Source organism: Cupressus sempervirens, chromosome 6 (assembly GCF_028749045.1).
Source record: "Cupressus sempervirens isolate cs-2001-9-10 chromosome 6, ASM2874904v1, whole genome shotgun sequence".
Classification (NCBI taxonomy): Eukaryota; Viridiplantae; Streptophyta; class Pinopsida; order Cupressales; family Cupressaceae; genus Cupressus; species Cupressus sempervirens.
The window spans coordinates 449944561-449958071 of record NC_143123.1 but is presented as its reverse complement, the minus strand read 5'-3'; the positions used below and the strand labels follow the sequence as shown (position 1 = coordinate 449958071).

Below are 13511 nucleotides of genomic sequence, written 5' to 3'. Positions count from 1 at the left end.
CAATCCTATCAATCCTTTCCCTATTCTATATATGTTTCAAGAGATTGAAGAAGAATTTGGATCCTTTATCACCATATTGAAGCCAATGTTTATGGGCCCTAATGCAGGCCCCCCTAACACGGACTTGTTGATGCTTCCTTAGACAATCATTGGCTTGATAATCATGTTCAGTGAGAGTAGGGGAAGAGGGATTTAGCTAGATTTCCTATTCAACAATTTGAAGTCAATCCTTAAGAAGGTTCTCCTAAGATCTATAATCCCTAGCCTTCTTCTAACCTAAGGTTTGAAGAAATTTTTGCCATGAGGAGACATTCATATCCCAGTGAGCATTAAGGGAGGGGAATTGCATAACCAAGTTGGAGGATTTGACCATTCTGATGGCAATAAGAGCATCCTTATCCTTCAAAAGGGAGGAGTTGAGGATAACTTTTTATTACAGGGATTGCAAAAGTCAATAGAGTTCCTAAGATTGATATTGGATATGATGGGGAGGTGATCAGAAAGGGTAGAGGGGGCAGTAGAGACAAGAGAATTAAGATGATTGGGGGAGAAGGAGAAATGGTTAGAGTTAACATAAAATCTATCAAGTCTAGAGTAGATCCAGTTAGGCCCTTTCTAGAAATTGCACCAGCCAGACTTAAGGCCTTCAAGGGGATAAAAAAGATTCAACTATTCTTTAAGACGATCCCAATGGACCTTATCTAGGTGTTTCCATTCAAAAGGAATACCCCCACTTTTTTCATCCTGGTTTTCAACCATGTTGAAGTCCCAAATCATAATCTAGGGGATATTGGGGAGATCACATAACCAATTCCATAGAGAACACCTTTCCTTAGAATCATTAGGGGCATATGAAGAGCAAACATCAAATGAGGAACCTTTAAATTCAAATATAGATAGGCAACATGGTTACAAGGAGAGATACCATTATTATGTACATATATCTTTCCCAACAAGGGCTGATAAGCAGAGCAACTCCACCCTTCCCTTTAGGATGGTTAGTGAAAACTTTAAAATTATCTTTCCATGTATATAATCAAGAGTAGAATTAAGTAAGAAATCAACAACCTTTAACTCTTGCAGCATGAGAAAATTAGTATTCTTATGGCACATTAAAAAATCTTTGATAATAAACTTCCTATCAAGAGACTCAAGGCCTCGAATGTTCCAAGAAATACACTTCATTATGAAGAGTTGTTAACAAAGCTAGTAGGGGGAGCAATAAGCTCTCCATTCTTGTTCTTTTTTTTAGAGCCAATAGGTCTTCCCTTCTTTTTAGAGGTACTAGTGCCCAACAGAAGATCTTCCTCATAATCAATTTTATCATCTTGAATACTAGTAGATTGAGTGATATTCCTACTAGAGTTCCAATTAACACAAGAACTCGAAGGATCCTAACTTAAAGAACTGGGGGGCTCCATTCTGGCATAAATAACGTCTATAAAATAATTATCATCTAAGTCATTGAGAATGAAAATGTTTGGTTAAATAGTCATTAAATATAAATATAGATTTTATTGATCGACAATACCATTTATAATATATCTAAAACATGAAATGGTTTATTCTTATACATTAATTACAAATTTAAATTTTTTTAGTATAATTTATTACTTAATTCATAATAAATAGTACAAAAAAATTTAATATATTTGGGCATGTGCAGGATCATGGTGTGTCAAAAAGTGGCAATCTAAAAAAATATGTAGTTATGAGATGTCTCAAAGCATTTCAAAATCTATTCGAACTTTTTTTTCACCCATCCTAATACCAAACCAAAATATTAATACCTTTATAAGGCCTAGTATGGCTTTGGATACCAACCCTAAATGATCAACTTTAAAAATGTCTTGAAATAATATTTTTGGTCTATTTTTTTGTGTGTTTTTTTTAACTTCAAACATGTGTTTAATGACCTTTTTTCACCCAAATTTGATGAAATGAAAAGAGGTTCTTAAGAATGTTCTTATCTTTCGATAAATGTAATGTCTATCAAATTACGAGTTCAGTAAGTAATTTTATTCATTTTCTATTGGAGTTATGCATAAAGTGTTGATTGACACACTGATTGAAAAACAAATAAAACTTTCAAATGGTATAACATTTTTGAATCCAAAAGATGCCTCACATTATATATTTCTTCTACTATAAAGAAAAATTAAATTTTGTAAAGTTTTGAATTAGTTGAGGTGGTCAGACATGAAAATTCTTTTATTCTAAAAATACTATAGGAGAAAATTCATAATTAATTATTTATTTAGATTAAAAAAAACCAAAATTATGTGTCACATCTGGGCATGAGTCTATTTCTTATATCTAGAATCTTATTAAAAAATATTATCATTTGATTTTGACTATGGTGGTCAGACATATGCCTACTTATTTATGTTCTGAATTTTTATACTATTGCATTAAAATTCAAAATTTTGACCAGTCATTTTTTTCTTTCTTCAAATAAGTTATAGTGGTTCAGAAACTAAATTCAATTTCTTACAAATTCTTTTCTATCAACTTTTTAATTGGAAGTTCATAAAAAGTTTAAAATTGCACGTCAAGTTGACATAACCCTGATTTGTTGATGTTTCATTGCCACTTAAGAACATAATTTGGTTTAATATGATTCTGCACATACCCATTTATATTTTATTTTATTTACAATCAATAATTTGATTTTAAATTTGATACTATCCATTTTTTTTAAATATAATAATTGAAAGTTAAAAGTTAATATCTATTTTTAAAAGTTTAACAATATTCAAAAGTTAGTATCCATTTTTCTAAAAATATAATAATATGATCAGTTTAAAACTATTTTACCTTTTTAATAGATATTCATTTTATTTGTAACTTATAAAGTTTAGTTTTACTTATAACTTTTTAGTATAAAAATCAAAATTTCAACTTCCAATGTATTATATATTAATTCTTAATTGATTTCAAGTTTAGTATTTTGTTTTGCTTGTAAATTTTTTTAATTTTAAATAATTTATTTGAAGTGTGTTTATTTTTTAGATTTAATTTATTTCAGATTCACTATATTTAGATTCAATTATTATAAACATCATTAATTGACCTTGATTATAATCTTGATTAAAAAATTTTATTTTACACATGTTTTGTTTTCATTAAAATTTTAAAACTTAAATTATATGAAATCATTTTAATTATGCAATTATTATATTTATTTTAAATCTTTAAAAAATAAAATTATTTAAAGTTTTAAATTAATTATAAGAATATATTAATATTTAATTAAATATATTGTAATTTAAATTATAATTAGTGTATTAATTTCAATACAAGTACTAATGATTCAACATCTCTTATTTTCTACACAACATAAATCCATACTTTATTTCTCACAAAAGACTCAAGACTTTAGCTCCTCCAAACTCTTGTTTTAGTTGAAGAAAAACAAGTATTTTTAAAAAATTAGACATTTTGCTAACGGTTTTGATCAAACCCTACAAAACAGTGGTATTAGTAATATGGATATTTCTGGACCATTGTAGAAATCTTATCCTATTATTAGAAAACAAAGAAAAGCACATTGATTGAGAGAGAAAGATTCTTATCTTCTCACACTTGTCACGTCAATCAAAATGACAGGAAACACACAAGAACAAACCTTGGATGACCCTATTCTTTTAATTGAAATTAAGGATTGCAATCAACCATAAACTTTTAAGAGTATAAAATTTCTAGAAAAAAGTTTACTAGTGTTCTCTTGCACTGGCCCACAATTTACATCATCTCTGTCACCGACATATGAATGCTTATCTCCAATAGTAAAACCACTGATGCATTTAGATCCTATGCAACCCCAAATCCCTTTACATAGTTTTCTTGAATCCGATCTTTCTTGCAATGGCTTCTCTGGGAAAAATGTATGGAAAAAGAGTGATGGGTGTTCATAGGCAGGCTTTCAGAGCCTTTTACACTAAAAGTAAGGATAAGGTGCTTAGTGAGGAAGAAAGAGCTTTAGAGACTGTCTACATACAGGCCAGTTTTGTGATTGCTTTTTTCTTATATTTTTGCTTTAAACATTTATGACACAGAAGAAGAAAAGAACCGAGCGTATTATAGTGAAGCTATTTTTTCATGATTCATTGTTTGATATTGTTGTTAAGATTTAAATATTATTGACTTCGTAAAATTCTATCATCTATAACACTCATTACATTTAGGAGATGCTCACTAGAATTTTAAGAAAGTCATTCATCAGGTCAGCATAGTCTCTTTGATGAAGATCTTCCTAAAGTGTTCAAGAATATCTGAATATAATAAGTACAAAGTGTGACGAATTTTGATGAATTCATGAATCATGGTTCAATAAATTTGACTCAAAGATTACATAGCTGAATTTTATAACAATATCGAAATTTGACATCTACAAGAAATATATCCTAATTATAAAGTTATTTCAGGTTTGAATATGTATAATCCTTTTATTCAAATTCTTTTATCTATATTTATTTTTTCTAAAACCTCTTTCATTATACAAAGTTTATTAAGAAGGAACCTGATCTTTCTTTTCCACAAAGTTTATTACATCAGAAGCACTGATGAAAAAGATCAAATATCACAAATAACAAGAAATTATTTGAGGTTTGAGGATTACATAATTGTTAAAGTTTTTGGGTTCTCAACATGCAGAAAATGGAAAGGGAGAGGATGGAAAAGTTGAGGAAGAAGGTGGCAGCAAAGGTGAGTAAGGTTAAACATACAATTTTAGAGCTGTGGGTATAATCTCTTTTTTTTACTGTAATTTGTGGAGTGTTAAACTTTTGTTTGTGATGTGGAATTTGTTGGTTTTATCAGAAACCAGGAGATGTTCTAGCTGAGGGTTCTGCAGAAAAAATATCAGCAGAGCGTATCCATGCAACTGGTTGAGATAAGGAAGAAATATTTTGTATATTGAGATGAAAGTGAATATATATGTTCTAGGTTGCCAGTTGCGTTTCATTCGCTGGCTTATGTACATTTGTATAGCTCTGCAATGACCGTATTTGTATATTTTGTATAGCTAAAATATAGCTCTGCCTTTTTATCAGACTACTGTAAATTTTAAGCTGGATATGTAGAAAGCCAGTAACTGTGGCTTGGGCTTGTCGACACAACAATTTCTTGTATGTTATTAATGGAAAACTCAAAACTGGTCAATATGACAGCCATGATGTTCAACGTAATCCAGATGAGTTATTCAGTATAATGCTGTATTGAATTATTGTAATTCTAATGGACAATAGTAGTTATATTCATAACGAGCTCGTATTATTAAGGAGGCTCTGTTACATAAATTAATAAGTTTATAAAGATCATCATTTTAATACTTCTGACTTTATTGTCTGGGGGGTTCACAAATCTCAGACATGGTTATGGTCAGGCTTCTATTTTTTATGATAGAAATATGAAAATTAAATTGTAATAAGACAGTGCTTTAGACAAGATGGAATGATCAACGGAAGTAAAGGCAATAGAGGGATTAAAGACCTGATCTTAGATCCAGTAGGAGAGCTTGAATTAAGCTATCAATAAATTTCAAAACAATCTCTAATTTCTTATATCATAGTTATAAACTCTGAGTGAGAAAATTAATAAAGGATATTAAAAGAATTACTTCATATAAAATCAAAGACATGATTTTTGTACTTGATTCTTGTATTTAGATATATTTTACTGAAACCTTACTTAACAATGGATCTTAGCTGAAAGCAAGAAATGTAGGAACAGATTTCAAAAAAGAAAATGTCAAATGTCAAATAAGAAGCAAGGAATCAATCATAAATGAAGATAGGAAACTTTTATGAAACAAGTTGTGTTCAAAGACTATATAAAATTGTAATGTTGATAAAGAGAGAAATCAGTATATTACTTTGTACGAGAAGGAGTGTCTTCTCAAAGTCCTCTTTAATGTTCGTGGTAATTGTAATGTTAATTTTATTTAATTAATAGAAAATGGGCTTTAGGATTTTGTCAATAAATTTTTACTTATTTTAATTCATTTTAATTTTGTTTTTCATATCTTTTTGTTTTTTAAAAATAATATAGAATATCAATTTATCATTTCAAATTATTTCGATTGGGTTAGTCTATATGTAATAGTCAGTGTAAAATTTGATATTAAGAATCAATATATTATTTTCAATGTAAGAATAATATTTTTAGTATTAAGAATGGAAAAGTAATAAGAGTGAATATATTATTGATGGTGTAAGAATTATATTTTTAGTATTAAGAATGAAAATATTCAATGAAGCTAGTTCAATTATTTTTAGTTTATTCATATATCTATTTTATTCAATTCTGAAGAATGAATTTATCTCACATTTTTAAAAATTCAATGTTTAAATAGACTTTATGTTTCTACTTCAATTAGTTATTATGAGCCAATTTGAATTGTTAAATCTTTCAAATTGTGTTCTAGGATGTTATACAATAGGGAAAAAATTAATGAAACGAAACAGAAACTTGAGAAATAAGATTCAAGCTCAAATGAAATGAAGATTAAAGACTAAGAATCTCGATCCTCTATATATCTTAGAAATATAGTATATTATTACATTAAAAATATCAATGCAGACATAATTTTTGTGCACACCAAGGTTTAAATAAAATTGAGCACATAAAATTCAGCAAGTTATAATATGTTAGCACCTAACATTAGATGTACATGAAGAGGCCCAAACATATATTAATTTTGTCAAACAATGTTCTATTAGAAACACACTTACCTATTCAATCTAACAACCCTCCAACAACAATAGTGCACTAGTAACTTCTTAACATGATGTGAAACTGGTATCTCATACCTCTAATATGCAAACAATGATAGTAGGAAAAGAGAAAATGGAATCCAAAAACCTGATATCTACAAAAACTTGTGCCCCATTTAAAAATCATTTATTAAGAATGTTAAATTATAATAATTACTTCTAGAGTGTTAAAATTATAATAATTATTTTTCGAATATTAAATTATAATAAACATTTATGGAGAACCTCTATGCAACATCTTCATTTGTCACTAGTAACCAAAAAAAAATACAAGATGATAATCTTGTGGTTTAACCTATTAATTGGGTTTTGTTGTCTCATGGATTGTCTCGAGGAATAATGAGTAAAAAGTTATACCTATTCTCTTGTGCTATCGACTTGCTAATCCAACTTAGAAGTCTCATTTCAGCCCACTTCTTCATCTCCATGCTCTATTCTAGTGTTCAGTCTTTGTCATGAGACATATGGCATCATATTTTCAAATCTTAAAGCTTTGCATTTTTCATCTTGGTGGAACAACAAGATTTGGGAACACCTTATGGTAGATGTAGTAAAGGATGTTGTTGATTGAGATGCTTCAAAGCCTCTTCTTATTATTGTTAAGATGGTAGTCCATCTGTTGCTAACATTGTAGATAGCTTCTACAAAATATAGTTCTTCAAAATTTGTGTTTGTTCTTTCCTTATGGGTTAATTCAATGTGCCTATTTCGAATCGTTTTATGAGATCCATACAACAATCAATTTTCCTAATTATGAGCTCTTGTCTACTGCCCTTGACTAGAGCCTTCTAAAAGGCTTCCCCTCCACTAATAGCATCAATCCAATTTAGAACTGTTACAGATTATAGACTTGCTCTCATTGGAACACAAATATCATGATAGAAATTGCCTCGCTGAACGGTTTTACATTTGTAATAGAACTCTACAGATTGGTTAGTACGTCTTGGTTGATGCGTAACAGAGTAACATTAAATGGCTAATTAGGCAACTGCAATCAACAAAGGTCAAAACTTTGTCCTCTTAAAAAATAAGTAGTGAAAATATGGACTAAATACAAATTGCCAGCGTAGTAAAGGCAACAGGAAATCCTACAACCAAATAAAATAACTTTAGAAACAGAAAAATGCTCTGGAACACTTATACAAAAATGTAACATAAAGCAAGTTTCTTCTTTGAAATATCATTTACCCATGAACTTGGAACAACTAATTTGCCTAGGAAATACGCCTACATAAGGTGAGCCCATCACCAATAGGAAGCTGGCTAATTTCTATACGATTGTCAGCAGCAAGTGCCTTGTTCAGTACAATCGTGTAGCCTCTGACAATTCTCCGGGGTTCAGGCATTCCTGCATCAGGAGGTTCAGCAACACTACCAGACCACAGTGTATTGTCATAACAGACAAGACCCCCAATCTTCACCAAACGTAGCAGTCTTTCATGGTAGTTCAGAGCATTAACTTTGTCAGCATCGACAAATGCAAATTCAAAAGACTCCAGCATCTCCTCCTAAGCCCAAAAATAATGTTAGCAATCTTAGTATTCAAATTCATTGAATTTTCAGTCTATAATGATATTGAGATGTCTTTTTAGAACTTGACTATAAGTACATATGTTTTTTCCACATCAAGGTTTCAGATTAAACTGTGTACTGATTAACAATCTCAATATTTTGCAACAATCTACCATGCCTTCTACCTGTGATTAAATTGCTGTTTAGAATAAAACTATGAACTTTGCTGATTTAGTCTGTCCTTTGTTGTAGACAAGAAATGGCCTATGCATTATCTGTTACTCGGTTGCAGAGCAAGCCTCTGTTTTGACTTGGATATAATGAAAACTGCAAACTCACCCCAGATATAGATTCGAGATCTCACATAGAGATAATGATAATGAAAAACAAATAAATTAGGTTTCTTTTTTATAGTTTACAAAATCAAACAATTTATCTATAAATAGCTTATAAAACAAAGAAAACTATTCTGTGGAACAGAAATTATCTTAGTGACATATAGGAACATCGCCTACAAAACAACCTCAAGTTAGGGAGATACCAAAAAGCCATAATACTGTGACATTTAGTACAACTAATTTGGACAATTATCATCTGTGGAGAACAGTTCACAGCAGCAACCCGAACATTCATAAATTTGTAGCAACTCATTTCCATTATTGCCTTGGTAGAATGTCAAGTCAAATCCATGGTGGGAGTCGAGAGAACTTACATTTTGTACCAGTTCATCTAAAATGGGCAAAGCAGGGCCCTCTCTGAAATCAATTTTGTGGGCAACTCCTGCTTGCTCGATGATGGGCCTTCCCAGATCATATGATTCTCTATTTATATCGATGCCTATCACCTATCATGGAGAACAATCCAAAGTCAAATGTCTGAATTATTGTAAGAGCAATTGTTCCTCGGGATGTGCTATGATATTCATAAATTTTGATAGGGAAACAAATTGAAATGCTAAAATAAATTGAAATGTTACTCATAGAATTTACCTGTGTAGTTTTTAATGTTGAACAAATGTTCAATCTTGAATTATTAATTGACAATTTACAATTATCCTTTAGTTGAGATGAAAGTTGTTTAAGAGTAAAAGAAAAGTTAAATGATAGTTTGAATAAGAAAGATCTTTTAACAGTTGGATAAAATTATATGTTGGAAGAGGAAGTTTCTTACTTTTTGTAATTTATGTAAATGATTTTAGAAATCTTTTGAATTTTGAGATTTCATTGATACCTACATATTTAATGTTTGAGTTGAGGGATAAAATAACACAGTTCATAGAAGTTGTGAAGTACTGGAGTAATTTAGAGAGAGAAGATATATTGATGTAACTCAATTGAAAGTGTAATACAAACATTAGATCTCTTTAGTTGAGGAGTTTTTTTCCTAATGAGTTTCCTTACATATAACCATGTGTTGTAGATGTTCCACATATCTTTATTGTTGTTATCTTATGATAAAATAATATTCATATATGATATTTTATTTTCATCTAAGATAGGTTACTACAGCATGTTAAAGTAGTCTTTTCTGTCATAACAAAGAAGATAAATATTTTCATGATTTTCCTTATAAAGATAACTTAGCTTTTATATTTCCAAACAATCCTATATTTTTTATTGAATAGAGTGTTAAAGATTGAATCTCACCAATACTTTTCTGAAATTGAATAGATTTCCAAAGTGACCTATGTTTCATTAATAATAGTAAAAAATCCAAGTACTCTACCCAAGGATAATATCCTAATTTAACCTAATATGGAGAATATCTCTGACAAATTAAAAAAAAAAAACCTATGAAAGGATCCATGGGGCCCTGAGAGACCAACCTTTCCGTTAAGGGGCAAAGCAAGGGCCGTGCAGAGCAGAGAATACCCAGTGAAAACTCCAATCTCTATCGTTTTCTTCGCATTTATTAGTTTCAATAGAAGCATCAAAAATTGACCTTCGTCAGCCGCAACGGCCATATCTCCGCTGGATCGAAAATAAAAAATTAACTTTCTCAGCGATTAATAAGGTGAATGTTTACTTGGGAATCGCTCCCCACCGAAACAAATAAACCCTAAAATTAAAAAATTTAAGCATTTCCCACAACCTTATTGAATCCTAATTGTAATCAAATGAGTAATAATAATAAGAATTAGATCTTGCCGCGGGTGATTTGCAGTGAGCTCCCTGAGTTCCTTCAAGCATTCTGGTTCACGGGGATAAACGCTTGTTTCAACAATATACTGCAAAAGAAATTTGGGGATACAAGATTTTGTTTTATAGTGAATGGATTTATTTGATGAAAAGATTAATATTACAAAGCAATAAGAGATTGAACCTGGTAAAGGGCATCGCTTTGCAGAAGATGTTTGTGGTTGACCTTTTGCTGCGTATCGGCATTTGGAGATTTCCCCTGATCGCCCTCCGCCATAGTTATCCGATATGAGAGAGGTGAATGTCTTCCAGAATTTTGCACATTATTCTGAGGTAACCGAACCATACGAAGTGCGTTTTTGATAGTAGAATATTCAATGCATCTACATACAAAAGTTGCTCTCAACGAAAAAGCTCTGACAGGAGTTGTTCACTTGATAGCTACATTTATTGACTTAAAGTTTAATTAACAACACTGTACCAGTGACTATACAAAATTGAATAAAATGTACCTTTAATTATAAAAATTAATCAATGATGTGATCACATTGGCTATTCAAGTATGGGTACCTTTTTGCACAACCATTTGTCTCACTTTTTATTTGCCCTGTTTTGGACAACTTGACAAAAAGCATGCTGATGTAGCATCATAATGAGTGATGTGGATTTCAAACCTTAGTTATAAGTAGGCACTCACTAAGTAAGCTGATGTCAAAAAAAAGAGCGATTTGAAATTTTCACATAAGATTTTGATAAGCATAAAGTTAGAATGTTCAAGTTGGCATTGGCTAGTGTCATTTACACTGTCAGCTATGTATTTACCATAAAAACGTACTTTGTATGTATGATCAATGTACATTTCCCATATAATCTTGATATCCTCAAATTTTAGTTTTAAAGGTTATTTATAAGGTGTACCAAAATTAACATGTTATGTCAAAAGTCAAAAACATTTTAAAAATAAGATTATTAAAAGTAAAATTATTAATAATTTTTAGAAACATATTTACATGTAATAAACTATTTTTTTAAAAAATTAACATTTTAATGTAAAACAATATTTAAATTTTAAATTTTAATGATAAAAGTAAGAGTTTAATGTCTCTATTGGCATCAATGACTTCATAAATATTTTTGGCTTTAAGTTTTTCCAAAACCATACCATTAGGCCATTTTATTTAAGAAATCTATGAGAATCAACATGACAGACCATCGACGAGTCCTTACAGGCTTTGACAATCATGTTATAGGTCTTCTTCTCAGAGATAGGAATGTGATAATTAACACTGATATCCTCCTAGTTGATAAGTTTATCCTCCTCAAAAAAACAGATGAGTTGAGATATTCCCATATTATTCCAATGTTTAGTAGAGCATCCTTGAGAGAGGGAAAGAGGTTTCCTAGCAAGATACAAGTTCCACCAAATGGATCTTTCACCATAAAGAGTACCATGATCAAAGAAGGCCTTATTAGTGATATAAGGCTTAACATATTCCCAGGCCTTTCAAATAGTTTTAAAAATCATAGAGCCTTGAACAATAATGGAAAAACCACCCTCTATGATATTATAGAGAGGGTATTTTTCCAAGATTTAGCTTTTTTTGTTATTCCTCTTTCTATATAGCTTCTAATAAGGGCCTTCCAAGGCTCATTTCCCTATAAGGAGTGAAAGATTGATTTGGTGGAAAGTGAAATCCCTTGAAGCTTTATGTCTTTCAGTCCTAACCCTAAGGAGCTTATCACTATGACACCAATCCCATTTGATAGCATGTCTCTTTCTTATTACCTTTATCGTCAAACCAAAGGAAGTTCCTAATAGCTTTTTGGATTTCAAATAATTTGGTAATTGTTAAGCATCCAGGCAGAGGAGTAATAAACACTATCTAGGAAGAAATAATATTTTGGCAAACTTGGACCCTCCCATCGAGAGAGAGAGATCTGTCATGCCATTTATTGAGCTTAGTGAGGATCTTCTCCTTAATCCAGGCCCACATATCCTTAAGGAAGGGATCTATGGAAAAGGGGATACCCAGGTAATAAACAATCTTTTGAGGACCTCCCCATTGGTAGGTAAACTTGCTAAACTAATCAGGGGGTTGATCAGTCTAGCCAAGGCAAATACCTGAGATAGAGAAGAAGGCATTGAGCTTGGTTTGAAGGGTTGCAAAATTGGAGTCGGCGGCTTCAAAGAAAACAGAAGTATCGTCAGCAAAATGATAGTTAGTAAGGTTAGTATTATTAGGAAGGGTAATGCCTTTAATAGTGAGGGAGAAGGAGTTATCCCTAATGATATAGGATAAGGCATCGAAGGTGATGACAAAAAGGGCAAGGGCCAGGGGGCAGCCTTGTCTAATGGATCTGCCAAGGGGGAAAGGGTCAAAAAGGGAGTCGTTGACATCAATATGAGCAGAAACATCTTTAAGAAGAATTTCGACAGACTTACAAGAAGTTGGGAGGGAAGCCAAAGGCTTCAAGCATAATAAGAATGAAGTCCCATTCAATCCAATCATAGGCTTTTTCAAAGTCAAGGAGTAGCATAGAAGAGTTTTGACCATAACTTCCCAGCTAATGATCAGGTTCTAAAGAATGTATCTACCTTTGATAAAAGCAGTTTGGATGGGACTCACAAACTTGGGAAGGATGGTTTCAAGTCTCAGGACAAGAATCTTAGAAAGAATTTTATAAGACACGTTTAGGAGGGTAATTGGTCTCCAATTCTTAAGCAGGGCTTTGTCCCCATCCTTTAGAATCAACTTAATAATCTCTCTATTGATGAGACTTCCCAATGTACCTTTAGAATAAGCATCAGAGTAAATATCATAAAGGTCTTTGTAGATCCAGTCTATATTAGCCTTACAAAATTCAATCAGCAAACCATCAGGACCAGGAGCCTTATCATTCTTAAGAGACTTAATGGCTTTCTCAATTAGATCTATAGAAATCTCACAATTGAGCAAGTGTCCATTCTGCCTGGAGATCTTATTAGGAATAAGTCGTTTATAATCATATCTGAGAGCCTTAGCTTCCTCATAATCTTCAGAGGTAAATAAGTTAGTATAGAACTTGACAAAAGCATCTTTTATAC

The 13511-nt window shown here is 31.2% G+C and overlaps 1 protein-coding gene and 1 long non-coding RNA gene across 3 annotated transcripts; one reads left to right on the top strand and one right to left on the bottom strand.

The window, feature by feature from the left end:
- The first annotated feature begins 3809 nt into the window (after positions 1–3809).
- On the top strand, positions 3810–5332 carry LOC149553014 (uncharacterized). The gene is made up of 3 exons (XR_016353008.1): positions 3810–4002; positions 4657–4707; positions 4822–5332. It is a non-coding gene; the product is annotated as an uncharacterized LOC149553014 (long non-coding RNA).
- A 2446-nt stretch (positions 5333–7778) lies between these two features.
- LOC149553013 (caffeoyl-CoA O-methyltransferase-like) lies at positions 7779–10756 on the bottom strand. 2 transcript variants are annotated; one of them, XM_089788532.1, is made up of 5 exons: positions 10611–10756; positions 10436–10515; positions 10114–10258; positions 9001–9132; positions 7779–8284 (listed from the first exon to the last, which is right to left on the bottom strand). In XM_089788532.1, exons 1-5 carry the CDS (start codon positions 10701–10703, stop codon positions 7991–7993), a joined length of 744 nt encoding a protein of 247 aa, XP_089644658.1. In that variant the 5' UTR covers positions 10704–10756; the 3' UTR covers positions 7779–7990. The 2 variants fall into 2 exon arrangements, with proteins under 2 accessions (XP_089644658.1, XP_089644659.1); XM_089788533.1 differs by having other exon boundaries at positions 10436–10478.
- Between the last annotated feature and the right edge of the window lie 2755 nt (positions 10757–13511).

Excerpts from the sequence above, each read along its gene's own strand:
- LOC149553013 (XM_089788532.1), bottom strand. The coding sequence starts at position 10,703 with ATGGCGGAGGGCGATCAGGGGAAATCTCCAAATGCCGATACGCAGCAA. Across the intron at positions 10,516-10,610 it reads AAAGCGATGCCCTTTACCAG|TATATTGTTGAAACAAGCGT; the intron begins GTTCAATCTCTT and ends TTTCTTTTGCAG. Across the intron at positions 9,133-10,113 it reads CTTTGCCCCTTAACGGAAAG|GTGATAGGCATCGATATAAA; the intron begins GTTGGTCTCTCA and ends TCTCCATGATAG.